At 38.4% G+C, this 27,594-nt stretch overlaps 2 protein-coding genes across 3 annotated transcripts in view; one reads left to right on the plus strand and one right to left on the minus strand.

Moving 5' to 3' along the window:
* Positions 1-434: 434 nt before the first annotated feature.
* Positions 435-24,825, minus strand: DGKE (diacylglycerol kinase epsilon). The gene is made up of 11 exons (XM_088802162.1): positions 24,371-24,825; positions 17,027-17,186; positions 15,272-15,391; positions 12,645-12,788; positions 12,239-12,396; positions 11,816-11,867; positions 10,080-10,193; positions 8,972-9,043; positions 6,424-6,551; positions 6,075-6,186; positions 435-5,708 (listed from the first exon to the last, which is right to left on the minus strand). Exons 1-11 carry the CDS (start codon positions 24,823-24,825, stop codon positions 5,529-5,531), a joined length of 1,695 nt encoding a protein of 564 aa, XP_088658288.1. The 3' UTR covers positions 435-5,528.
* Positions 24,826-25,394: 569 nt separating this feature from the next.
* C12H17orf67 (chromosome 12 C17orf67 homolog) overlaps positions 25,395-27,594 on the plus strand; it is a 30,306-nt gene continuing 28,106 nt past the window's right edge. Inside the window, exon 1 of one of the 2 annotated variants that reach the window (XR_016022881.1) lies at positions 25,395-25,531. Coding sequence is in view for 1 of the 2 variants with exons in the window: in XM_088802165.1 (XP_088658291.1) it covers positions 25,486-25,531 (46 nt within the window). In the remaining variant the exon portion in view is untranslated. The remainder of the gene's footprint in view (positions 25,532-27,594) is intronic. The other variant, XM_088802165.1, reaches the window with a different exon arrangement.

The following is a 27,594-nucleotide window of genomic DNA, read 5'->3' on the forward strand; positions in this document are numbered from 1 at the left end:
TCAACTGTCACTTTTACAAAGAAAAATTGAGGCTCAGGCAGAACAAGTAAGGCTTGCCCAGTGTTAAATAGTTGCAGAGGCTGGGTTTTCCACCTAGGCATTTCAAATAAATTCTATACTTTCCACTGGACTGACCGAAATGAGACAAACTCACCTCATTTATCTCATTCCACTTACTGCTCTGCTTTTCCAAGCCAGTCTATAAGCATGGGAGTGGATGTTTCTCCTAAGTGTCATTCAAGTGTGTACACTCTGTGCCTCATGGCTACAAAAGCCATACAAAATAAATTTTATATTCTTTCTGTCCAGAAGTACCTGACCCACAGCTTGCTACATGTTGTATGTTTGTCCTGGGGTAGACCAAGAACCGTCTTCTGTGAAACTAACTCAAAGCCACTTATTTTCTTGTTGTGTCCAAAAACAACACAGGATCATACTTGTTAAGGGCTGCACTTTTAATTTTATTAAAAAACAAGCAAGCACCTTCAACATATCAAATGCTTTAATTTACATTTGTCTGTAGGCAATAACCACAACTATACAGACCCAACACAACAAAAGCAATTAACACAGGGTAATTAAGTGGTAGGTACACAGTTCTGTGGCCAGAGGGGGAGAAAGAGGAAGAGGCCCTTTGGCTGCCCAATGAAGCCCCACAAGTGTCTTCAACACTGGATTCAGAGATCTGATTCAGTCAGTTCACCTGCAAGGTTGATCAGGGCCAAGGACCCAGGGGGCTTTAAATGTGTATAAAACAGAACTACAAATCAGAGTGCCAATTTACCTGCAGGGCTCATTTAAGCAGATCAAATTCAAGAGAAAGACTGCTGGCAGAGCCTAGAACTGGAATAACAACAAATGTTCTTACGAACCACTGTCATCCAGACTTCACAAAGGCCCCTCCTTACTCCAGGAATTTTCTCACAGGTAGCCCAATCTCATGTAATCGGGATGCCCTCTTGCCTGGAGACGATTAGAGGAACAAGGAAAGCCACCTAAGTTTCCAGCTCTTTTCATGTCAGTCATGAGGTGTGCATTCTGCTTTGACACCGCCCTTCAATGGGGAGGTAGCCCAGGGCATCCTTGCAAAGACCAGGAAGTGTTCTAGGTCTAAGATCAGCAATACAATTCAACTTCTGTATTAGAGGATGACATTTTTTGATTATTTCTCTAGAACCTTGGAATGTACCTTTTTGAGACCTGCAAGCCTCATGAACTGACTACAGTCAGGGCCATGAAGGAAAATGTGTGTGTGTGTGTGTGTGTATTTACATAACTAAAATTAAATACACAGACCACTTCTATACTTTACTAAAATTAGAAATATGAGAAGCAGGATAAGCCAGTGCTTTACTATTCAACAAAATGCCTTTAAAATTTGTGAAATAGCCAAGTAGCCATATTCCAAGCAGCAACTAACTGAGACCTACAAAATATTCTTTTCACCAAAAAAGGGGGTTTCTGAATATGTAAAAATCAGTAGAAAATTAACCAGGTGACGGAGTCATTAGAGTAACGGCCTCCAAACACTTAAAAAAACAACACAGTGGAATCTTTTTTTGAAAGGAGTAAATATTTTATCGACTGAAACCTTGGCTTAACAGCACCCCAGTCTGGGGCGACACTGACTGGTGAGAAAGAGGAGCCTCTGTAGCGTCCACTCATGGGCTTCTGTAGCACTGCTTCTCTGTCCTCCATGGATCGCAGTCCAAAACCTATGGTTCCCCGTCAGAATCTGAGGCACCAATTTTTATGTACTAGTTTAAATACGTATGTCAACTTGGATAGGATATGAGCAAGTTTTTCACCGAGTTTCTTTTAAGAGAAAGATTTGGGGAGAAGAGGGCAGTTAGTGTAGTAAAGAAAAAAATTTTTAAGAACATCCAGTTAATTCAGTTTTCCTGCGTGGCAGCCATCTGGCAAAAGCCCCGGGGGAACACAAGGCACAGACCAGTAGCTTGAACATTTCAGTGTATACCAGAAGTGCCTGAGGTGCTTGTTAATAAAACCAGAGATGCCTGTGTCCCATCTCCAGAGACACTGATTCACAAAGGCATATCCACACTGCTACCCAGCTCCCAGGTGACGTGGAGGGTGCAGATGGCCTGAGATCATACTTGGAGAAACAGGAGGTAGGCCTTAAAGGGAAAATTTGAGGAAGGCAGGGACATACTTTTAAAAAGCAAAACCAAAACAGCCTTTTCTGTCTTGTTGCTGAGAACACACCTTCATTCAGAATGGGGTAGAGTAACAACACTATTTTTTCTTTTAGAAAAGTCTAGATTTTTCCTTTTTAAAAATAAATCTACCCACATTTCATTGTTCCAAGTTAGGTAGAATTAAAGAAAAATCCTAATATAAAGTGCTGGGTCTTGCTTCAATATTATCATTTCGAGGAAAAACAACATAAAACTATTACGCATTCTATGGAAAACATAACCTTTTCAGCTGAACAAGTACAAATTATGTATTCGGATCCACAGGAATCTGTAAATTATAACCTTTAAAGTTTTTTAGTTGGTGCAAATTTAAAATTAACATATGTTAAATACAACTTTATATTACAAATGCACACTATCTTTTTTTGACATGTTGGTAATATTCCTTATAGCACAAAAAAGCACTTTACAATTTCGGAGTCACAGTATACTTTATAACTCTAAGTAGGCAAACGTATTTCAAAAAGCAAATACTACATGTTTTTGACACACCTTAAAAAATAAAATCATTTTGACTATAAAATTTTTATAAACATTAGCTTATAATTAAGGGTTCACAGCTAATTGTTGCAGAAAAACCTAAAACACACTTAAGATTATGTAATCTTCCCATTAGACAACCTATATTTTAAAACACAAGTCAGTTTGATTTCTATTAAACGTAACAAAGTACTGAAAATTATCACCATCTACTTCTATGAGGGATCCGTAAGAGCTGCCAGGTATTCAGTGTTTAAGCCACTAAGTTGACCAGGAGTTAGGAATGTATGAGGACAGTAAAAGATGAGAGAAATTGAAACAGACATGGAGATATGCTTTACTTCATATATTTCTTCCTGAGAATACAGAAGCTATGATTTTAAAAAATCAAGACCATTTCAAATGGAACAGGGAAATCTTATGGCAAATTATCTTCTGCAAAGTGTAGAATCCCTGGGAATGTAAACAATTGGTACCTTAATATATAACTTGCAAACATGAGTCTTGTAAATTGTAATTATTTAAAACAAGACACATGCCTATATATTTATTTGAAATGCTGAATAAACGTGCCTAAAAAAGTGAATTTTGCTGAAATAAGATAATGTTTTATAATATGGTATTCTGAAGTAACTTTCCTAAATAAAAATTAAGTCTGAATGAGTAAGGCAACAGAAAAATTTCATGAAGGGTCAGTGGGGGAAAAAACCACTGATTATGAAAACTGAAAAACCAATTTGTTTAAATAAATGACGGTGTTGTATATAAACCTGTTCGAAATCCAATGTAACATTATGGTTAGAGTAGTTTTAACAACTAAAAAACTACAGTTATTTTATTTTAATTCTGATATCCCAAATTAACCATATACTCTGATTTTATAATTAGCACTATGAATAATAGATAAAATAGTCTAAAGCAAAGTGAACTTAACAGTATTTTTGTAAAATGTAATATCAACCAATTTTGACCGTGAATTAAAGAATAAAACTTGTTATACTAAAAACATGATCAGCCCATAAAAGAAAATCTACAAAACTCCCTCACCACAATAGGTTACCTACCAGGAAAGGTGTATGAATAAGGTGAAACAGATCTGCTCACAAAATCTTTCAGTACTAGAATTTAGTATCTCCCGTTGAGATCTGGAAGAGGTTAACTGAAGCAAAATAAAAAGTATTTTATATAATGTACAGACTACAGTATACAGCACTAAGTTGCTCCTGGGCCTGAAGGTGACTGAAATTTAAGTTTACAGCAATTCATGGATGACAGATTTATAATAGATCCTTCAGGAGAGCTAATGGTGTTTTGGGGGATACATTCTAATCTTTCAGAGATTAATGTCATGAAAGACCACCAAGCACGCAAACAGGCTATTTGTTAGAAAAACAACAAATGGGAGGCCCAATGAATCTTAACTACAGGACCTGAAGGAGTAAGTTGGTTCACAAGAGAAGAGCACCCTCTAATGGGTAACCATGAGACTAGTCCTTCAGTAAGTGTTTGGCAGTTGAGGGTCAAATAAAATAATGAAACAAAACTGTCAGTTATCCGAAAGCAGTTTGCCAGTGCTTTCAATCCCCTGACCTTTTCTTTAAAAAATAAAAATAAAAATTAAGGAATATTTCTGAAGAATGAGAATATCTGTCAGGAGAATTAAATTACGTGTTTTAATTACTTAGTTAATAGGCTACCTTTCTGATTGTGACTAGAATTTATGTGATCAGTTTAACTTATTAAATAAAGCCATGTATTGTAAACACTAAACATGTTACCACAATGAAGAAAATAAATAAGTAAAAAAAATATATCTCTGTCATTTTAAAATAAATATGATATAAACATTTTAGCAGAGGATTTGGAACTTCCCCAGGGGAAATTCTGTTAAGTACTTTGGCTATAAAAAACTGTATTTTAAACTACTATAAGATCACTGAAGTTTTAAAATTTATCAAGCATTATTTAACTGTTTTTGAGCAATTAATATGACTAGTAAATTTTCTTTAGTACATTTTTTTTGAATGGGTGACACTGTCTTTTAGTCAAGAGAGATTGGTGTGCCGTCCATCTCGGAACCCATGACTTTCAATCCAGAGTGCTCTCTGAAAATGTTTACCAATTCACCTATGTGGTTCTCTTTGGGCTATATTGGGTTAGAAACAAGATAATGAATTTCAATTCAACATGGAAATTTCCAGGGGTAACCAAACAACATTTGGGGGTCTGGAAATGCTCCCAAAATAAAAATCATAATACAGATTTTAAGTATTGTCTTTCTTTTACATTTCTCCTTGCAGGGTTTCCTGGAAATAAATACGTGTAGACCCACATGGTGCTGGGCTGTATGTAGGCATCTAAAAAGGCATGCTGCAGGAGGGCGTCCAGCATCTGAAACCGACCATCTCCTTTCAAAAACGTAAGTTAATTTTTAAAACGTTATGGTGGCACCACATTAAAAATTAACATGGAAATGATGTTTCCACCCACATCTTGCTTGGTGTATAATGTGTCCCTCAAACGAGTAAGGGGTGAGAGTGTACCCTTCAGAGCGAACCTCACTCTCAAACGTAAAGCCATGAAAAAACACTTCACCTTCACGCAACCTTCTGTGACTTTTAAAAAATGAGTATTATGTGATCAAAGTGTTTTGCTGAAAAGAACAGGCATTTGTAAATACCTGGAAGGCTGGCTGTTTTTGGAATGCTATTTACAGAAATGTATATACTATACTACTGGTGAAATTAAGACTAAATAATTGACAGAGAATTTCTACTTTTGGATGACTTTATCTGCTTGTTTGTGAGGAAGTTTCATTTCCTCATCCAGCTACTCAGTTTCTTTTATGTCCTCTTGATCTGAAGTACTAGAGACGTCATCATCTGTTTGTTCTCCAGAGAAATACAGCATCAGTGCACGTGTCTTGTGAGTTATGGTGACAGTACAGGGCCCCTGGGCCCAGGGCTCCCCATCTACTTGCATCGGCATCCTGGAGCACTTCAAAATCAGCTGGTATCGGGGAACAAATAATGAGAAAAAAGTCAGTCCCCAAAAAGTTCTGAAAGGTCTTTCTTAATTACACCATCCATAGTCCTTTAACCCTTCTTAGGGACATTTCTTAGCAAATTAATCTGAATATATCTTTATTCACTGATTGTTTCAAGGAGTCTTTTCCACTGAATTTCTTCAACTGGATAGAGGGCCTTATTTCCTGTTTCTCCCCATCCCACTCCAGCTCCTGGTGGAGGGCGATCAACAGCACGGGCTGTAAACCACTGTTTAAGGAAAGCTATAGTATGTGTGTTTTCTTGTACACATCAACGGCTTAGAAATGGACTGGGACAAATTAGCCTGTTACAGTAATACTTCACCTACCCGCACTGTATGTGCTTGTCCTATGCGAAAAGGATTTGCCAGTTTCACTTGAATCTGAGCACAGTGGAAAGACCCATATACTCCAACGACTTCCAGTAAACCATCGTCATGCCTAAAATTGGAAAAAGGAAACATGGATTTATGATGAAATAACATAAAATCAGCCATGTCAGGACACTTAGTTTTTAAGATGGGTGGACCATTAGTTTGTTAAACATTTATATTAATGAGATATATAAAAAAGAAAATTTGAGGGAACAATTTTTAACAGTTGAGTCGATAAACAACAACAGACTGCTTTCATGAAAACAGTGACATAGACAACCAACCAGATTGCAAACGTACATACCTGGCCAGAGGGTAAGTCTCGTCTCCCATCCCTTCCCAGAGCCTGCAGCCGCCGCCCCAGTAACCGATGTTCAGAACTATAATACCTTCCAAATTCGGCAGTTCTACTCGCTCACCATCCAGTTCTAGCTTTAAAGAAATCCAAGTAGTTAATTACTATAGGGTACCTGATTTCCAGACATATCCACTTAGAATGGACATCCATTTTCATATACATGAGATATGAGAGGTGCACATTAAGAGAAGACTACTTCCTGCCCCGTACTCCAGGTAATCTGGCTTTCCCACTGGTCCAATGTTTATTATAAATCAACTATAACAAACTATTATTATTTTTTTCTTACCATGGTCAACAGTGATGTCCTTTTAGTTAAATCCCATTATTTTCTTCAGGCCTTACCTGCCTTGCTGTTTCAGCAGCACCTGACACGGCTGACCCCTTATCTCTTTTTCTGAAATACTCTCTTGTTTTGCTTTCTGGGCACCAGACTACTCATCTGGATATTCCTCTTCAGTTATGACGGAGAGCTCCGTTTCCTGCCTTACGCTGATGGCATTCCTCACAGTTATCTACCAGCCTCCTTTCTCTTCTCATGCTACAGATTCTGGAGGAAAATCTTAGCTACTTCTTCTATATTGTTAATTGCCATCTCTGTGCTGACAGCTATATGTTGCTGTTCCATGAAAGTGAACTGGGCCAGATCGGTGTATCCAACTGCCCACAAAACACTTCCAACTGACGGTGGCACCTAAAACTCCTACGTATAAAACTGAGTTAAGCATCTTCTCTGCATCCCTCCCTACCAATCTACTTCCCAGGGAAGAGCAGTACTGTCCCCCAACCCCCCAGGTGCCTAAGCCAGAAACCCGGGAGTTCTCTTTGATTTCCTTGCCTTTATACTCCATGGCCAATTAATGACTGAAAACAACTGATGTTACTTCCAAGTGTCTGTCCATCTCCATCCTTCCTGACGCATCCTAGTCCAGCATAGCACCACTCTTCCCGAAGATGTTCCTCACTGGTCTGCCTCTAGCTTTACTCTCCTCTTAGGCATCTCTCACAGAGCAGTTGAATCAACACTCATAAAACGCAAATTTGTCGTCCCCCAATCACAACCCTTCAATGGCGTGACTCGCTGCTCATGATGAAATCCAAGTTCCTGAAAAGGCCAATAGGCACCCCTCTGCCATTTAGTCTCTATTCCTCTCTCCAGCCTCAGCTCTTGCCACTTTCCCTCCTGCAAGCTATGCTGCAGCTGAACTCACTTGAATATGCCATGTTCTCTCTTGCCTCTGGCCTTTGCACATACTGTTCTGGGCTGAGAACAATTTTCACTTCCTTCTGCACTTTGCTAATTCTTAATGTTTATATTCCAGCCTGTCACTTCCTCCAGAAAGACTTCCTTGTTATAGTTGCTGTCCCTAGTGTTTCTCCAACCCCTAGATTATGTATTACTCTTATTTATTCCTGTAAGACTGCATGCCTTCCTTAACACATCACTGTTCAAACTGTATTGCAATGTGATACAGTTTCTTCTCTTTAGACTATAACTTAGTCAGAGCAAGGGATTTTATCACTGTATCCCCAGTACCTAGGACAGTGCCTGGCATTTATAGGTGGCTTCACACGTATTTTTTCTATAAATAAAATATCAGACAAAAAATAAAGTGCTACCTTCTACGCTTCACTCTACTAATGCTGTCAAAGGCTAAGACAAAGGAAATATGATGAATCAGAAGGAAACTTTTTAAATGGAAAACCTTGCCATTTTCCCTGTGCTCTGGCTGCAAAGGCTGTGAGCTAAGTGTTTGCCTAACTGCAGCAGCTTTCCTTGGCTTATGTATAATCAGGCTCGTCTCTCCCTGCTCATTCTTGTCACTCTGTTCCCAAGCTGTTGATTGTTTAGCTCTTCCCCTTTTACTTATTTTACTAGTTCTAGGTTTCCCTGTATGATTCTTTGTCATTGCTATTAACCATTACAGATTCTTCTTGGAAGCAAGTGAGGAATATATACAAGACTTTGCCATATCATGATGTCAGGGATACTGTAGCAATAAACAATAATTAAATATCCCATTTTTACTGCTCATACATTTTTATTTTGCTTTAGTGTGTAAGAGAGATATAGCACCGCCATAATATGAATTAAACTTTGGGTTTACACTTCCTCTGAGAGTCCACGATGAGTCAGGCACTGTGTTAGATAACCTCACATTAGTCATCGCGTACGAATGGAAGCTGTTTAGCATAAGAGTTAAGCAGACTCTAGAGTTACATAAACCTGGGTTCAAATCCTGATTACATGTGTATGTGGGCAATTTACTTAATTTCAAACAGTTTTCTCTTCTGCAAAGTGGGACTGTAACAGTACCTGCCTTATAGGGCTGTGGTGAGAATTTAGTGGGATAATGTGTATACAGCACTTAGTAAAGTGCCTGGCACACAATAAATACTCCATATATGTTAGCAAATTATGTTAACAGAGAATTCAGCACTTTTATTTCAAAATGTTCATAATACAGAGACCACCTAAACTTTAAAAGCTTACCTCAACTTTTTTATTCAAATCTTTACATTCTTGCACTAAACAATCTTTGGTTCCATAGAATAAGTAAACGGCCTATGAGAAATGAACAGAAATTATGATATAAAAACAATCTAACAAGCCCTGCAAGAAAAAGACACTGTACCAAAGCTCCCAGACATGAGTGCTGTCATGTTACCTTAAGAGTGGATTAGATACTGATGGGAAGAAGGGGCCCCATTACTTTTGAGTTCAATTAGCCATTTTTTAGGGGAATATGGGAGAGGGGTGGTTTGTACTTAGATGGTGTTTTCTCCCTGTTATCAAAAAAGCTACATTTTTATAAAGAAATATTGTATTAAAATTAGAAAATTCTACCTTTTTCTAGTACTTCAGATTTCTTAATGAAAGTAATACAGATAAATCTAGCAAACATTTTATAGTCACTTTTGAATATTCAAAGGTTGATGGAAGCACCGAGAATGTTAATTACCAATTGTATAAACAGCGATACTTACTGCCTTAGGACCTATATCAATAAAAGGATACTATTTGGAAATTTGAAATTTTTGTAAAATAGAACTAGGAAGAAAACTGTTTTTGCATTTATTTTTCACATCCTATTGCTCAATTACCAACAATCATTAAAAAAAATTCCAAGACAAAACTTCCACCAAAGGAATCCACTGTACGAGAAACCAGAGCAATGACCCCCGTTAAAAGCCCTGGTAAGCAAACTGCTCCTTCTCTTACCTTCTGGAGTGTTTTCAAGCCAATGGAATCTATTTTCCCAATAACTTCACCAAAAATTTATCCTGCCTAAAATTTCTTTCCAATTTTAGTTGCCATTTAAGTAAGATAAGCTATCATATATTCCACTTAGTTGCCCTCTAAGCAAAATATGCTGTAAAACATTTCAACTTTAAATTTAAAAAAATGTGCTATAATGATAAAATACTTTAATAAAATACATTTAAGGATCTAATTTGACAGTTTTACACAAAGCAGAGGTCAGTGTTCTCATAAGTTAGTTCTATCTGAATCTACTTGAGAAAGTGCTAGATAGAATTGAACCATTGATTTTTACTGTACCTTCGGTGATAAGCAGGAAATGTTATTTTATCCAACACACCTTATTAAGAATTCTGCTAGAAAACAGAGATGGTGCCTTCTCACGATGAGCATGAAAATTGAGAGCCATGAGAGCATCAGGTCCAATAGAAAAATAGTTGTTCATTGTGAATTCCTGTGGAAAAGGGTAATAAGAAGCACCAGATTATGCTTCAGCCAAGCCTGCGTCAGATATTAAGTATGTAAATCTTAGTCTTTATGTTCTTTGTGAAAATTTAATACTTCCTGCATTTACCCTTCACATAGAGCTATTTTATGCTATCTAGTAATAAAACTTCAGTTCAAAGGCTGATCAGTATAGATATGAATTTCCCTTCCATTTCTGTTTAATATGCTACACCTCAGATCTTATCATCTAGGACGGCTCTACTTGGCACCCAGGCTTTCCACTCCTGTGGTCCCGTTACGTTTGCTTCTATCAGTTTCAACCCAGGCTATTGGTCCCACCTTAGCTTCTGACTACCCAACCCGGCCTGGATTCCTCAATCTACATCTTCAGCTCTGTCTTGTTCCTGAGCAATAAGCCTGAATCTCCAACTTCTTGTTCAAGGTGCCACAGCCTCAAGGTTGATAGGCCCAAAATCTAACTCCTTTTCTTCCATCTCAAACCTGAAAGTTTCTCTATTTTTCTTATCTTAGTTAATGTCCTTTCCATACATCCAGCCATCAAAACTGTAACTCTGGTAGTAATGTGTTATTTTTTCTCTTCCTCTAATACCAATCGGCTGTCAAGTCTTGATCAAGTCCACCTCTAAAATGTCTTTGAGTTGTCCTCATCCTAAGATCCCCCTTGTTTTTTTAAAGATTTTATTGGGGAAGGGGAACAGGACTTTATTGGGGAACAGTGTGTACTTTCAGGCCTTTTTTCCAAGTCAAGTTGTTGTCCTTTCAATCTTAGTTGTGGAGGGTGCCGTTCAGCTTCAAGTTGTTGTCCTTTCAGTCTTAGTTGTGGAGGGCACAGCTCAGCTCCAGGTCCAGTTGCCGTTTTTCTAGTTGCAGGGGGCACAGCCCACCATCCCTTGCGGGAGTCGAACCGGCAACCTTGTGTTTGAGAGGATGCATTCCAAACAACTGAGCCATCCGGGAGCTCAGCAGCAGCTCAGCTCAAGGTGCCGTGTTCAATTTTAGTTGCAAGGGGCGCTGCCCACCATCCCTTGTGGGAGTCGAGGAATCGAACTGGCAACCTTGTGATTGAGAGCCCACTGGCCCATGTGGGAATTGAACCGGCAGCCTTCGGAGTTAGGTGCATGGAGCTCTAACCGCCTGAGCCACCGGGCCAGCCCAGATCCCCCTTGTTTTGTTCTTGTGCAGGTTTCTAAGCTCTTTTCACACTATCTCCAGAGCATCTTTTTAAAAATACAGATCTGCTCTCTTTGTATTATTTGCTATTTGCTAACCAAGAACTGTACTGTCTGGTCTCTATTGCCTCTACTGGGAAAGTCTTGTTCCTTTCTCTGTTGATCTAAATTTATTTACCTTTTAAGGACCAAGTCACATGTGACCTCCCCTGAAGTCTTTCCAGCCTGATCTACCAGGACCAAACTGAGCACCCTCGCCCCGGCTCTCTCCCACAGCACTCTTTACAATCCCACTCAGGAGCTGTGCACGTGAGGATCTCCTCTGCTCTCTAGAGAGAAGCACCAGGCCTGTGTCCCATCACAGTGCCACGTCTCATACAGTGGAGGCACTCCATTATGTTCGCTGACACTACCTGCAACCAAAGCCCTAAACACATACCTTGGGTTTTCTCAAGTGGTAGTATCCTTTATTTGTCACTTGAACTTTCCATCTAAAAAACGGAAGTTAAAAAAAACTTGTGATTATTTCCAACTTAACTGCCAGTTAATTAAAATTATTATCAATCAATTCTGGATGCCTGGGAGTGAGGTCCTTCTATTAAAATAACATTTGAAAAAGTAAGCACATCTAAGTGAGTATGCGAGTATGCAAAATTTGAGATAAGTTAATTGGCTAACTTATGACTTCAGTCCTTATATAACAAAATATACAACAAAATAAAACACCAGCAACTATATGTAAGTACAACTAACGTAGTCTTTTACTTTTAAATTACATTTAACTTTCACAAGACTTTATTTATAAACCAAACAATACTCTCAAAGCTCAAGAAATCTACTTTTTGGGGGAAGTGTAACTTACCTGTCCAGTTTAATTCCATCTGCTTCCATCACATTTCTTAAGACCTGAGTGACTGGGATTTCTCCTGCATAACCTGTACCCCAACCCAACGTATTGGATAGATCGTTGCCTGTTCCCAGAGGCAAGACTGCAACTTGTGGAATGTATTTTTCTTGTCCCTAGAATATGCAAGACATAGCTTAGATTTTTCTCTTCAGACTATTTGTAGGTCAATAATATTTGGTCAATAAAACTTAAAGACCAAAGCAATAACAGATACAAATATAGCTAACTGCTTAATGATAATATTCAAAATTGGTAATGTCTTCTCAGATTCATCTGCATAATAAACATAACCAAAAAATATATTTTACAGTTCTCTTGGAAGTGCTTCTGTGAAAGGCAAGTATGTCGTAAAGGTAGATACCTTAATCTTCATTTCATCGACAGCATCCAGGACCCAGCCCACAGTCCCATCCCCTCCACAAACAAGCACTCGAGCTGAGTAGTGAGGAAGAAGAGTACAGAGTTGTAGGGCTTTGAGAGGGGGAGTTTTAGTTACGTCAAAAACCTAGACATGAAAGAAAAGAAAACACTTATTTTCATCCAGCACTGTCCTCCATTTGTGAGGAAGATTTCCCTCTAGATGAATACAGATGTGGTTAAATAACAAGACTGGCTACAATGCATCCATCTTTAACAATATGCCAGGCTCTGTGCCAGATTCCTTTTTTCCTTTGCATCTTTTAAAACTTTAAAAACAAATTAATTTATTTTCCAATTATAGTTGACGTACAATATTAGTTTTAGATGCATAACATAGTGATTAGACATTTATATAACTTATCAAGTGATCCCCCTGACTAGTCTAGTATCCATCTGACTCTATATAGTTATTACAATATTATTGACTATATTCCCTATCCTGTACATTATATCCCCATGACTGTTTTCATAACAGGCAATTTGTATTTCTTAATCGCTTTTACCTTTTCATCCATTCCCCTAACCACCCTCCCATCTGGAAACCATCAGTTTATTCTCTTGATCTATGAATTTGTTTGTTTTGTTTGTTCCTCTATTTTGTCTTCCAGAGTCCACATGTAAGTGAAATCATATAGTATTTGTCTGTCTCAGTCTGACTTATTTCACTTAGAGTAATACCCCCTAGGTCCATCCATGTTGTTGCAAATGGCAAGATTTCATTGTATTTCTTTTTCTTTTAATGGCTGAGTAATAGTCCATTGTATATGTACCACCTCTTCTTTATGCATTTTTCTATCTGGACGCGTAGGTTGCTTCCATATTTTGGCTATTGTAAATAGTGCTGCCATGAACATGGGGTACATGTCTTTTCGAATTAGTGTTTTGGATTTCTTCAGATAAATACCTGGAAGTGGAATTATGCCAGACTCTTAATATTCATTGTGGCTCATCCCAATACTGTCCCTACAAAACACGAGTAAGCCTCATTCTATTCACCAGGAATCAAGACACAGGAAGGTTCAACAGCTTGCCTACGATTCCCCTGCTAATTAAGTGCTGACATACAGATTCAATCCTATAGTCTTTTATACAACACTCCTTCCTTCCTGTTCACATGAAACCAGAATGTATTAAGTTCACCTTTAACTAGTACTTCATACTTTATACTGGATTTAAAAAATCCAGTACTAGTGTTAAGTCAGTACACATTTCTGGAAAACAATTTTGCAATATGAATAAAATGACAAAATATGCAAGGATCCTTGATATTTATAATTCTGTAAATGATCTAGGAAAATATTCCAAAAGATAGAAATGCCATGAATAAAGGTATTCAATGTGGTGTTATTTATAATTGCATAACCATAGAGACAACTCAACTTCCAACAGCAGGAGACTGGATAAACATGTTATATATCTATTTGAGTAATTAGTTATTACACATGTAATTATGAGGACTTTTTTACGACATGGAAAAATATTTATACTTTTAAGTAAACAGAATGCAAATTTGTACCTAGATTATTGTTACAGTAACGTTAATATGTAAATGTGTAGATAATTCATGGAAAGAACACAAAAAAGTGAACACAACTGAGGTGTTTATGTGGGGAAACTGCAGGTGATTTTCTCTTTCCTTTTGTATTATTTTTATAGTTTCCTTAAGGTGTATAATGTTGAAAGGGAAAAATACAAATTGGAAGGAAAAAAATTATTGCATTTCTGATCATTGTACAATAGGTTCTTTAGTTCTTTGAAGTAGAAGCTGCTAACATGTAACCTCAGTCTTAATGGTGTGATCCTTTATTATTATTTTTTTAATTGAGGTATAATTTACACATAATGAAATCCACCCACTTCAAGTAAACATTTAAGTGATTTTTAGTAAGTTTACTGAGTTGTGCGACCCCCACCATAATCCAGTTTAGAACTTTCATCTCTCCACTGAGATCCCTCAGTGTCCATGTGCGTGACTTCCAATTTCCAGGCAACCATGAAGGTACTGTTTCTACAGATTTGCCCTTTGTGGGCAGAGCACGTTAACTGAATCATACAATAGGGACCCCTTGCATCTGGCTTCTTTCACTTAGCATGTTTTTGAGGTTCATTCATTTTACGATGTATCTATCAGTAGTTAGTTCCTTTTTATCACTGAATATCATTCCATTGTATGGGTACTTAACATTTTGTTTTGATGGACAGTCCCGTTGTTTCCACTTTTTGGCTATTATGAATAATGCTGCTATGAACATTTGCAGAAAAGTCTTTATAGAACATATTTTTCATTTCCCTTGGGTAGATTCCTAAAAATGGGATCGTTAGGTGGTATGGTAAATATATGTTTAACATTTTAGGAAATTGTCAAACTGTTTTCTAATGTGGCTGCACCATTTTAAATTTCTACCTCTTTGTCCACATATTCAAATGGCTTGATACTTTTATACTTATTATTCTTTTTTATAATCATTGATTACTGGTCTAAAGCATTAACAACTATTACAATTTAGGAAAAATGAGAAGCTAAAAATGAAAAGATTAATATGGAAAGGAAGTTTTCTCTTTAGTTACCTGGACTGGATTTAGAAGGATCCTGAATTCTCCCAACAGCCCTTCTCCCATGTTAGTTCCACTACGAGAGTTGGCCAGGATTATCAATGGAGTCCACTGCTTTCCAAGCTTAGAGGCTAGCTAAAAAAATTAAAATGAGTGAAAACGGTTAAGAATCTCAAAACTGGTGAGCAATAAAGTTTTCACTTCTTGATAACAACAGTGCTGTAATTTACTGAGAGAAAAATAACTATCTTAGTACATTCAATACAATATAAAAATCAAAGAATTCTCAGAATGAAAAGGGACCTTAGAGATGAACTAATTTAACTTCTACTTAATGTATAATGTAATCCTCTTTTGTATTATTCTAGCTAAGTCCTCTAGTGTACACATGGATACTCACGTAAGAAGGAAATCACTAACAGGCAGCCCCATTTCATTGCTAAATCAAATTATTAGAAAGTTTTCAATTAAATTGATTTAAAAATATGTCTTTCAATAAGTTTTATTCATTGTTCTAATTTTGCATCCTGAAGCAAATAGAATTTCATTTGTTCTTCCCTGTAACTGTTATGCTCAAACACCTGAAGCATTATGCCTTTCTTTAGTCTTGTCTCCTAAGCAATGCATTTTAAGTTCTTTCAACCCTTCATAGAATGGACATTGAGTTTCTCTGCTCTTTTATCTTGACTGTCCTTTTCTGGATATATTTCTAATGTATTTTAGTCTGTAACTCTTTTTTGTTGTTTAAATTTTAAATGGAGTCCTCAGAAATAGGTTCAAGAATCCAGATTTGTATAAAGTCCAAAGTCAAATGAAATTGTTTTTCTAACCTAACAATGTCTTTCTTCTCCCCTTCACTTGTGGATATCAACACTAATGAAGGTGTTCTGTGGTTTTTCATAGTGGTTCTCATCCCTCGTGATTGCAGATTGAATTCAGACTCGTAAGGGGTTGAATATTTAAAAAATATATATCACAACATTAAACATGGTTTTAAAATTTAAAATGCCTTTCTTTTGCAGGAATATTGACAAAGATGACATTTAAGATATAAAATCCTAACTTGGAAAAGACACAGTTTGACTTTAAAATAAAATAGTTAGACTATTTTGGCATACTCAAATAGGAAATTAATGCAAATTTTTATAGTGATTCCTAAGAGCTACATAAAGACTGAGAGATATATTTACATTGATTTTCGCACAAACATACTGTAAAGTGTTGTTAACAGCTTTAATGTTCAACATTATTTGTGGCAGCATTTAATGTGCAATGTAAACTTATCTGTAGGCACCCTATGTAGAGCTCCAAATGGAAAAATTCTTTTAGAACAATTTGTGTTTTTTTTTGTTGTTCTTTCAGAACAATCTATGTTTTCTTTTCACTGACAATAATCATGAATGTCAAACCTGGCTCTTCATCAGAATTATCTGCGGACCTTAAAAAAATATGGATTCCTGGGACCTTCCCTAGACCTACTAAATCACACATGATGATGGGGGTGGATTCAGGAATCTATATTTTTAAAAAGCTCCCCAAGTGATTCAGATGCAGGTAATGATTTAGAAATCACTAATATAATACTTCCAATTTCCCTTTAGACATGAAAGAATTTAAGAGCCAAAATTTGTGGCACATCTCTAGGAATGGGGTAGGGTTTTATGGTTTACCATGATTCTGCTCACACATACACAGTCATAACTGGCTCACACGTGGACTTAAATTACTTTCTGGAAATCAATTACATAAAGAAAAATAAACCCTGATTACCACTGCATAATCTGTTCTTTTGTCTTTACGCATCTGATGGATACAGGTTAAATAACTCGGTGGAATGATGAGGTTTTTGAATTCTCCAAAATCACACTTTTCATTCTTTATGCTATTTTTCATGCACTCATCATGTACTGTTTTTTGACACCAAATGCACCTGAAGGAGGGAAGAAGCAAAGACAATTAGTTTAAAACCATAATCTTATTGATCTAGAGACCTATAATTTTTCTCAAAAAAAAAAAAAAAATTAAACAGTAATTTCCTCACTATTGAACATAAAATCTGGCAAATAAAAGATTTATAACTGTATTTGCATAGTGAAAACAGAGCAATGAAGTTTGAACATACTGGGCGGTTTAATTTAACAGTGGTTCTTAAAGTGTAGTCCAGGGTCCCCAAGATCCTTTCAGGGCTTCTGTGAGGTTAAGATCATTTTAATATTAATAACAACACTAAGATGCTATTTCACCCTCATTCTCTCGAAAGTGCACAGTGGAGTTTTCTAGAAGCTGTATGACATACGCTGCATCAATAAACTGAATGCAGAAGCAGATAGGAGAATCTAGTTGACTTCTAAGCCAAAGGAATATACCAAAAATGTAAAACAATGTCACTGTTCTCATGAACTTTTCATCTGTTTTATTTTGATAAAAATACATTATTTATGTTACCATTATCAATCTCTTAAAAAACACTTAAACAACTTCTCAGTTTAATAATAATTTATAACATGGTGAATATCAATGGATATAATCCACATAAACAAAAGCTGATCTACAACAGTAGTTCTGTGTATTATTTATTTGTGCTTTGGCTGAATTAGGTCTGTGAGGCCTAAAGTCTTTACTGCTTAAATGCCCCACTGGCCTGCGTCCTCGAAACATTCCTCAGGATCCAGTTTGAAAATATCTTCACTATATAACCATCTGTGAACACTAGTAAATATAGTAAAATAGTCCATTTCTTATGGCCGTTAATACAGAACTAATCTGTAGGCTTGCATGTGAAATACAGACAGAAGACAGGTACGTTCAGATCTGCCTCTACATTAGAAGCCAGCAGGGACTATGCTGGTAAAGGTCCCGGTTTCTATTACTAATCTGCTAGTGTTTCCTCCTCTCACAGATAAGGCAGCTGTGTTCGGACAAAAGCAGGCCGGCACAAAATAATGGTCATAATTAAATGAATAATTAAAAAACGAGGACAAGGACTCTTTCACCCCAAGATCGACTCTCTTGGCTTTCTATTTTAAGGTTGTTTTTTTCTGGGTGGATGTTCAGATTTGTCAAGTAATTACTGCTGTTTACTGCTGAAAGAAGAGTTATCTGCATGATCCGTTAAAGAGAAAACTGCAAAATAACTTGCACATAACCTTTGTTGATACTTGTTTTCAAACTGTAGTAGATTACCTGTGCGGCTCACGTTTGGTACCTCCGCCCACTGCTCTACTATTAACTTTAAAATAGAATGTTATTATTGAAAATAATCTGAAAGGATACCCACCGAATTATTTCACAGTGGTTTTCTTTGGGAAGAGAAGTGGGACTGAGGATGAGAACATTCACTTTTTACTCTACATTCTTTTATAAGTTGTTTGAGTTTCTAAAAACCAGAATATATTAGTGAACTGCTTGTATAACTGTTTAAATTGTATTTTAAATTAGATAATATCAGCTTATGCTTGAGAATTTAGGAAATATGGAAAGACATAAAACTCATCCAAATATAGTTACTCTTAACTTTTTGATGTACTTATTCTCAGTTTTATAGTACCTAAATGTTTGGTTTTCAGGTTAGGGATATGATATCTATCTATCTGGATAGTACTTTTCTTCCCACACTGTATCATAAATATTATATGCCATTAAATATTTTTTTAAAAACATGGTTTGTAAAGAATATATACTATCACATCATATGGACATACCATCATTTATTTAACCCGTTTTTGTTTTTTCCCCAAACATTGAGATAGTTTATTTTTCTAAGGATAAATACCATGGTGAAAAACCTTAAACATAAATGAAATTATTTTCCTGGGATCTTAGAAGTCAAGTTACTGAATCAAAGGGCATGCATTTTCCTAAGGTTCTTGATACTGTGTTTCCCCCAAAATAAGATCTAGCCAGACAATCAACTCTAGTGAGTCTTTTGGAGCAAAAATTAATATAAGACCTGGTCTTATATTGTATTATATTATCTAAGACCCAGTCTTATATTATAGTAAATAAGACCGGGTCTCATATTAAGTTTTGCTCCAAAAGACGCATTAGAACTGATTGTCTGGCTAGGTCTTATTTTTGGGGAAACACCGTATGTCTGTCCAATGTGCTTGTTATCAGCACATGAAGATATCCACCATATCTAACACCTGCTAATGCTGCTGCTTAGTACTTAACATTTTTTCTTTAATAATTTGATAGACAAAAAAAGTATTTTGTTGTTTTAATTTGGAGGTCTTTGACCACCACGTGAAGGTGAATTTTCTGTCATATTTATTGCAAACTTGTTTTAGTTTTCCTTTAAAGTTACTTTTTAATATACTTAAGTTTATTTTTTTGATAGATCTATATTTCCCTTTGCGGTTTATTTAAATGCTTTTATACTGTGAAGTCCTTTACTATTTTCAAATTAGATACTCACCTATATTTATTCCCCCACCCCCCTGCCCCACAATTCATTTTTCATATTTATGTCTTTAATTCAGTGCTTCTTAACCTTCTGGGGGCTATAGTCCATTGAGAATTGTTAAAGTATCAGGCTTTCCTGGAACCTTATCTATCTATGAATTAAGAACCCCGGTTTTAATCTATCTGGAGTTTATTTTGGTGGATAGTGTGATATTGGTGTGATACAAAGATCTAACCCTTTTTCCTTCAGAGAGTACTTGTCTTAGTGTGATTTATAAAATAATCATTTCTATCCCCACTGATTTGTGCCACTTTTATTATTTATTACTAAATTCTCTTAGATTTTCAGAAGAGATTCTTTTACCCAATATGATGGCTATTATCATCCTTTGCTCTGTAAAGGTAAAGCCAAAATACTTACTGGTTATTCAGCACTATATTTTTCCTTAGAAATACCATTCAAAACTGAGACCTGTTCTCTTTAAATTTTTGGTAATTAGTATTTAACTGGATATAAATTTAACGTAGGAAAACAAGACATTACTAATAATGTCTTGATATTTTAGTTTCAGTAATCATGTCATTGAGTAATTGCTTATGATCATTATTTTTCCCCAACTTTTTACTCTGAAAAATTTTAAACTACGTCGAAGTTAAAAGAATAGAAAAAATGAATAACCTTAAACCAACCTTTCACTCTGATTCTTAATTACATTCTCCCACAGTTGCTTTTTCTCTTTCAATATAAACTCATTTTGCTGAATCATTTGAAAGTAAATTGCAGACAATATGAGATCTCACTTTTCAATACTTCAGCTAGCATTTCCAAAAAACAAGGATAGTCTTCTTGCTTTTTAAAAATGTTTTGCATTAAAATTATTTTTTACAGTGAACATGGGTATATTTAATCCATCTTATTTTTGGTGCATTTCAAGTAAATTGCAAACATTAGAATACTTTCTAGATACCTCAGCAAGCAGGTGTCATTACCTAGATTCGTTATTTGTTTATAGGGTGTTTTCATGTAAAATTTACATACAATGAAATGTACAAATATGTCCATTTGCTGTGTTTTGACAAATGAACATATTCATGTAACTCAAACCCTCACTCATCAAGACATAGAACATACCCCATGTGCCGTTCTTATGCAGGAGTATGACTGCTTTATTTAAAAACAACAACAACAAAATTTCATAAGGGGGGAAAAAAACTGCTGGCAACACTGCTTGTTATTTTCTCTAATGTTACCTGTTCACCATAACTCTCTTCCATAGTATGCTAGAAGCAGCTGCAGAATTATACGTTGAGATGATCATTTATGAAATTCACACTAGAAAAGGTGTCAACAAACTATGTATACATCTGCTGCCTGATTTTGTGAATCAAGTTTTATTGGAAGATAGCTACGTCCATTCATTTATGTATTGTCTATGGCTGGTTTTGTACTACGATGGATGGTAGAGTTAAGTAATTATGACAGACCACATGGTCTGGAAAGCCTAAAATGCTTAGATATGACTTTTTACAGAAAAAGTTTGCCTATCTCAGCTCTAGATGATTTGCTATCTTTCATTGTTTCAGATAATTAATGAAATGAATAAACACATATCAATGGAACACAGACATATAAAATTGAAAATCAAAGCCGAGACCAAAGCTGCTAATGTAATTACCATCTAAGAGTCAGAGTTTTATTAATCACTCTGTGTGTATGTGTATATGGAATGTAATGTAATGAACAAAGGCCTTATAAATAAAAAGGCACCTTAAGTTTTCTTAATGAGGCAGAACACTACAAGGAATAAAGGTTTATTTAATAAACGTAATGAATACTTAAAAATATAACCGAATTTTCTTTTAGTTAGATGAAAAAAAAGGAAGTATAATAAAGAATAAAGAAAGAGTGATTAAGACACTAGGTGCAGAAGTATTTTGCAGTGGTTGGGAGTAAAGGCAGGAAAACACTCACACACACGAAAAGCTATAGGAAAAGTAGAATCCAGCACAGTGTATAGCACAAAATAGATGCTTAATATATGAAAACTAATGATTGATTGAGTATAAATTAAAAGGCCCTTGTCACTTATCTGCAGAGTTTAACTGGGCTGCAGACTTTAAAACCGGGTATCACTTGTCATTACCGCCCTTTGAAATGCTGACTTGTTGAACAGTCTTCACAATTCATTTAAAATCTCAGACTGAGACCCCCTCCACCCCGCCCCCATGCTTGATAAAATCCAGAGAGACAGTCTGGTCTATGTTTAAAAGTTCTAAATAGATATTTATCTTGTTTCTCATTCTAAAATATTTCATTCCTACAGAAGGTCATAGCTGATTGTAATACTGAATAAAATTACTGGCTAAAATAAATCAGAACACTGCAGACTATGTACCCCTTCAGGATACGGTGCTCTTCTCTCCTGGGAATAATGAACACTTCCTAAATTACACAGAGATAATTTCTACCATGGGTGAGGGATTCTAGCACACTTGGAACATACTGCCAAGTAACCAGTAAGAACAAACTAATAAGGAAAAGGAGATCTATCATCACAAACATTCACTGTGCTCAAAGGGGAAGGACACAAAATTAAGGACAGAGGCTCATGTTTCAAAAGGTACATAAATATACGCAGTGGTTCTCCAACTTCAGAATTACCTGCAGGGCCTGTTAAAGCAAAGATTGCTAGTCCCCAGTCCAAGTTTCTGATTCACTGGGTCTGGGGTGCGGCTAGCGTTGCCAGGAAAAACAGAAGATGCTCAGTTAAATTTGAATTTCAGATAAATAGCAAATAATTTTTTGGTGTAAGTATGTCCCAAATAGAGCAAAAATTTTATTTTTATTTTGCTTGCTAAATCTGGCAACCTTAGAATTTACATTTCTAACAGGTTTCCAAGTGATTCTGACGCTGGTGGTCTGTGGTCCTTACTTTGAGAACCACCTAGAAACAGGACATTATTTCATTATCAAGAAGGAAAAATTGGGGGCCTGAGGGGAGTACATCAGGCAAGGGTTCCTGGAGGAAAGGGCATACGATGAGTCTTCAAGGAATCCTAGAAGCTGGTCAGGAGAAGGATACTTAAGACAGAGAGGAAAGCCTTGAGAAAAAAGACAGTAAGAAAAAGCCTGATATTTTAGGGAAACTACAGCCAGCCTGAGGTTGCTGGTATACAAAGTTTAATGCAGGTGGTGGTAGATAAGACTAGGAGGGCAGGCAAGGTCCAGAGAGCATGTAGGACCTTGTGTACTGTTAAGTAAGCACTTGGAGTTTACACTGAAAGGCAATCAGAGTATGTGATGGGGGCAACTGAAGGGTTTTAAGTAGAGCAGGGATCGCATCGGATATGAATTTCTAGAAAGATCATTTAAGTGGAGGATCAGAGCACTGTGATTATTTGTGAAGGAGTATGTGAAATGCAGTTAAGGTATTTATGGAAGTCACTTTTATCCAATTCTGCACAGACACAAAGATGGGAAAGAAATAAAACATATTCAATTCATGTCTTGTTTCGAACTAATCCCAACTCTCTTGAAGACTAATGCGTACCTACAGAAAGAATTATGAAATTGGTAACCTAGCTCTCATGCATGCTAAAAGGACAACATCTAAATTTCAGAGACCAAACAAAAATGGTCACAAAACTCTGTAGTTGTTTAAAATATATTTTTTGGAAAAGTTTTCTAAGTCTAAAACTATTTAAAGTAAGATTTAAAGAGAGGTGTTGACCTAACAGTGCTCATGCTAATTTTTTAAAAAAGGGATTAAAAAAAAAAAGACAAAAAAGTAACTTGCTATCTAGTGCCAGCTTTCTATTTCAGTTCTTAAACATGTTTAGCAGGCTTTCTACTTGTCAGAAATAAAACCCATCACAATAAAGATATCCAGATTAAGGGCTGAGACAAGGCTAGGTATTAATAGTATTCCTAACCCTGTCCTGGGGTTTAGAATTCCTGGATGCCTGTTCTATTTTATCACTGAGTAAAATTCTCTCAACTGTAAAATGAGTTAGAATAGAAGATCTACAAAGCAGCATCATCCCCTTTTATTACCAATCTCTAACATGAGCAAAGGACATCTTCACCTGTTTTCAGACAAGATTTAAGAACACAAATGTGTTTCCCAGAGTGTATTTAAAAGTCATTAAAATATTCTTGGCTTAATCAAAATCACTTGTCTAAGATGCTACATGTCCCTTTAAGTGTACTACGTCACTAGAGCACCAAAACCTATATTCGAAAAAGGTACTTAAAGCGCTGCTTTGGAATGACACCTGTTTTCCTTGTACATTCATAATACAACACTGAGGGTGAATCAGTGTTGCCACTGTAGGGAAAAGTTAATTTGCCCATAGTTCATTTTTCCTTCTGTAAAATGGAAATAATCAACAGCAACAAAAGCCAAACTATAACATACAGTGGCCATGAAATATGCAGCACTTAAGAGACCTCCCTATGAAAGCCAAGAGCCTACAAAACAGCAGACAAAACAGCAGGTTGGCTGAGGAGCGAGGCCAGATGCATCATCTCGGCATATGACTTGCAAAGCTGCCCTGCTTGTACAATACCAGGGATGTTCATTAGCTTGTTTCCGCCAAGTGGGCAGTTTGGGCCATTTGCAGAGATCAACGCTGGCCTCTACACCCACGCCATGAAGTCCTGACTCTTACCACGCATCGTGGAACAATCAGCACCCACAAAGGTCGTACCTGTAATCGCAGAGCTTGGGCTGACTGCCGCACTGCTGCTTGCAAACCACACAGGAGCTGCACAGGGGGACGTTGCCCCGGATCCAGTGGTGGGGCATGGCGTCCAGGGCCCTGCCGTCATTCTTGAGCATGATCTCCTTGCACTGGAAGCGCTTGTCGGCCTTCTTGAGGCAGCCCTCGTCCACGCGCAGCCCGCAGCAGTCGCAGAAGGCGCCCTGCAGGATGTGCTGCGCGCACACGCAGCAGTAGGTGGGATGGCTGAAAAGGTCCGTATCGCGCCACCCGTGCTTGCTCTTGCGGAAGATGTCCTTGCGGTGCAGCTGCCGGCGCGACCGCTGAAGGCTGCACCAGAAGGTGATGAACACCGGCAGCAGGACCGCGCACAATGTCCACAGGATCAGGTGCCCGTCCGCAAACAGGCCCTCGGAGGGCTGCGGCCGCTTCTCCCCTTCCATCTTCTCCAAGGACGATTCCTAGTTAGGAGAGACCCAGGCGGGGTCCACCGCGGGCTCGCTGTGTCAGCCCGACCTCCTTCCGGATTTCAGGGGATGCTCAAGTGGCTCTCAGCTCCCTTCAAGGGGGGAGCAAGCGCCCCGACCTCGGAGCCTCCCGTTCGCCCAGCCCACGGACTGGTCGCGCCGAGGGGGCGGTGCCCAGCGCGGTCACGCTCGGTCCCCTCCCTCCTCCTCACTCCCCAGCCGCCGCCGACTCACCTGGCCTGGCACAGGACAGGGCGCAGTAAAAACTGGCTGCGCTCCGCGGAAAGCCAGGGGCTCCGGGCGCGATGGCGCACGTGGGCCGCGCGGCGCGGGATGGCGTCGGTAACCGTTAGCTCGGGCTCCGCACTCCCCGCGGGGACGCCAACAGATGCATCCAGCCGCTCCGGGCTAGTGCGGCCCCCGACAGGCCCCCCTCTCGCCCTCCCGCCAGCCGCGCCGCCCCGCGCCCCCTTTCTATCGTGAGGCCTCGGCGACCTTGGCCTCCGCCCCGCTCGCTCCTGGGGCCCTTCCTCGCGCTGGGCGGAGGCGCGGTTCCGGGCGCCAGGCCTCCGGCCGCCCTCTCACCCTGGCGACGCCGCGCGCAGGAGCCCGATTCCCGGCTTGCCGGGGGCACCGATGCCCGTGAAAAGGCCGAGCGAGTCCGCAAGCACCCCGAGTCCGGGTAGGCAGGGGCCGCGGGTAGGGGCGGGGGGCGAGGGGCGGGGCCTGCGGCTCGAGCCTGGGGTGGGGCGGAGGTGTCAGGTGGGATGCCAGGGCCGATAGGCCCGGGGGCGGGGCCTTGGGGAGAGGGTGGGGCTGGACGGAAGGGGCGGGACCACGCGGGTTTGGCTTAGGCAGAACGGTGGGCGGAGTAACAAGAAGGTGGGGGCATTGGAGAGGATGGGTGGTTAATGTCTGCAACCGTAGGAGCGGGGGCCATCAGGTAGGTTTTGTTTTGTTTTTAATAACTTATTTATTAGCAACACAATGTTTTTGCTCTCTCCCAAATGTTTATGATATTCTTAGTGAGTGGCAAGGTGATTCAATGTGCTTCATTATTTTTGAAAAATCTTGATGAACACTTTGATGCAGCAATTCAAAAGACTTGTTCTGAGTTCATTTTCTCTTAATGCTTAGTTTCATGTTTTTGGGAACTAAACAGGCACTTCAGAAAGAAATGTGGACCCAAATGGAGAACAGGCCATAGAAAGTTCTAGTATGAATTATTTACAGTGTGGGTTAAGATTATCTATGACCCTCAACTTCCCCTCTTTACTGTCTGATGGAGGTGGGAGCTGGCACAAATTTGATGTTGGAAGGGAGAAAACTGGCAGTTTTGAGAGTATTCTGTACTAATCGAATGAGACAATCCAAGTCAAAAATTGATATATGTTACCTGCGTTTTTGCTAGTTATTTATTAAACTCATACTTGAGGGCTTACTACTGTGTTTCCCCCAAAATAAACCCTAAACGGAAAATAAGCCCTAGCATGATTTTTCAGGATGACATCCCCTGAACATAAGCCCGAATGCGTCTTTTGGAGCAAAAATTAATGTAAGACATGGTCTTATTTTTGGGGAAACACGGTATGTGCCAAGCACTGTGCAAGGAGCCCCAGCTCTCACAGTTCCAGGCGTATTGAAACAGGCCTACCTAACAAGAAGCATTTATTACACCCCAGCTTCCATCTCTGTACTTGCTCAGCACCATGTTGAGTTCATCATCCCCACTTTACAGATGAGGAAAACCAAGGCACAGAGCAGTTGAGAAATATGCTTAATGTTATAAAGCCAGTGTTGGGACTGAGAGCACTTTGTTTTAACTTGGTCATCCAAGTTACCTTAAATCTAAATTAAGCCATCAATGAGAGACTTTCCCTTATTTTGCTATTTCTCTAAGAAACTTGCCTTGATGATTTTGTTAACATGTAAATTCCGATTCCCTTTCTTGGGGAAGAGGCCTGAGAGCCTGCATTTCTAATAAGTAGTCAAGTGATGCTGATATTGCTGGTTCCCGGACCACATTTTGAGGAGCGATGCCAAAGTAATTAACAATCTGGATTGTGACGATTGAAGGGGGAGTGTCGGGAAATGGGAAGAGCATTAAATGGGCTGGTGAGGCCTGGGATCAGATCCTGGCCCTCACACAGCTCTGTCCTCCTGTGCTTGTCAGTTCCCTCTCTGAGCCTCAGGTTCCTCATTCGTAACATGGGAGGGTTAGGTGAGATCTCTAGCCTCTCTTTTGCTCTGATAGCCTGTACTGTACATGGAAATGTCATTGTCGTTTATGAATCCTAGTTGAGGTAGAGTCCTTAACTTAGTTTAAATTTAAATTTAAAAAGGTAACAAAAGAATATACTTTTAAAAAGTGAGGTTATGAGTTACTTATGGGCTATTATGTATTTTGGAAGACTCTAAGTCTGTTTAGACAGGTGTACATACTTGCCAAAACTCATTAAATTGTACCTTTAAAATTGGTGCCTTTTAAGGTGATTTGATACTGCTTTTCAGGTAACTTGATGGTGCCTTGTTGGCTCACAAATAAACTTCAGAGGTTCCCAGGGAAATCCTCGGGGGGCCAGAACATCCAGGAAAATCCGGGCGGTCACCTAGATGGTTCTCTCCTGTGTCAACTGAAACAGAGTTGTTCCTCTTTTGGGCCCAGAAGGCTTTGCAAAGCAGAGATAAGGCTGGGCCATTGAGGGAGCCAGGAACAAATTACGATGGCTTCACCTCTCAGGCAAG

Source organism: Rhinolophus sinicus, chromosome 12, assembly GCF_057876585.1.
Source record: "Rhinolophus sinicus isolate RSI-liver-muscle chromosome 12, RSI-T2T, whole genome shotgun sequence".
In the NCBI taxonomy this organism is placed as follows: domain Eukaryota; kingdom Metazoa; phylum Chordata; class Mammalia; order Chiroptera; family Rhinolophidae; genus Rhinolophus; species Rhinolophus sinicus.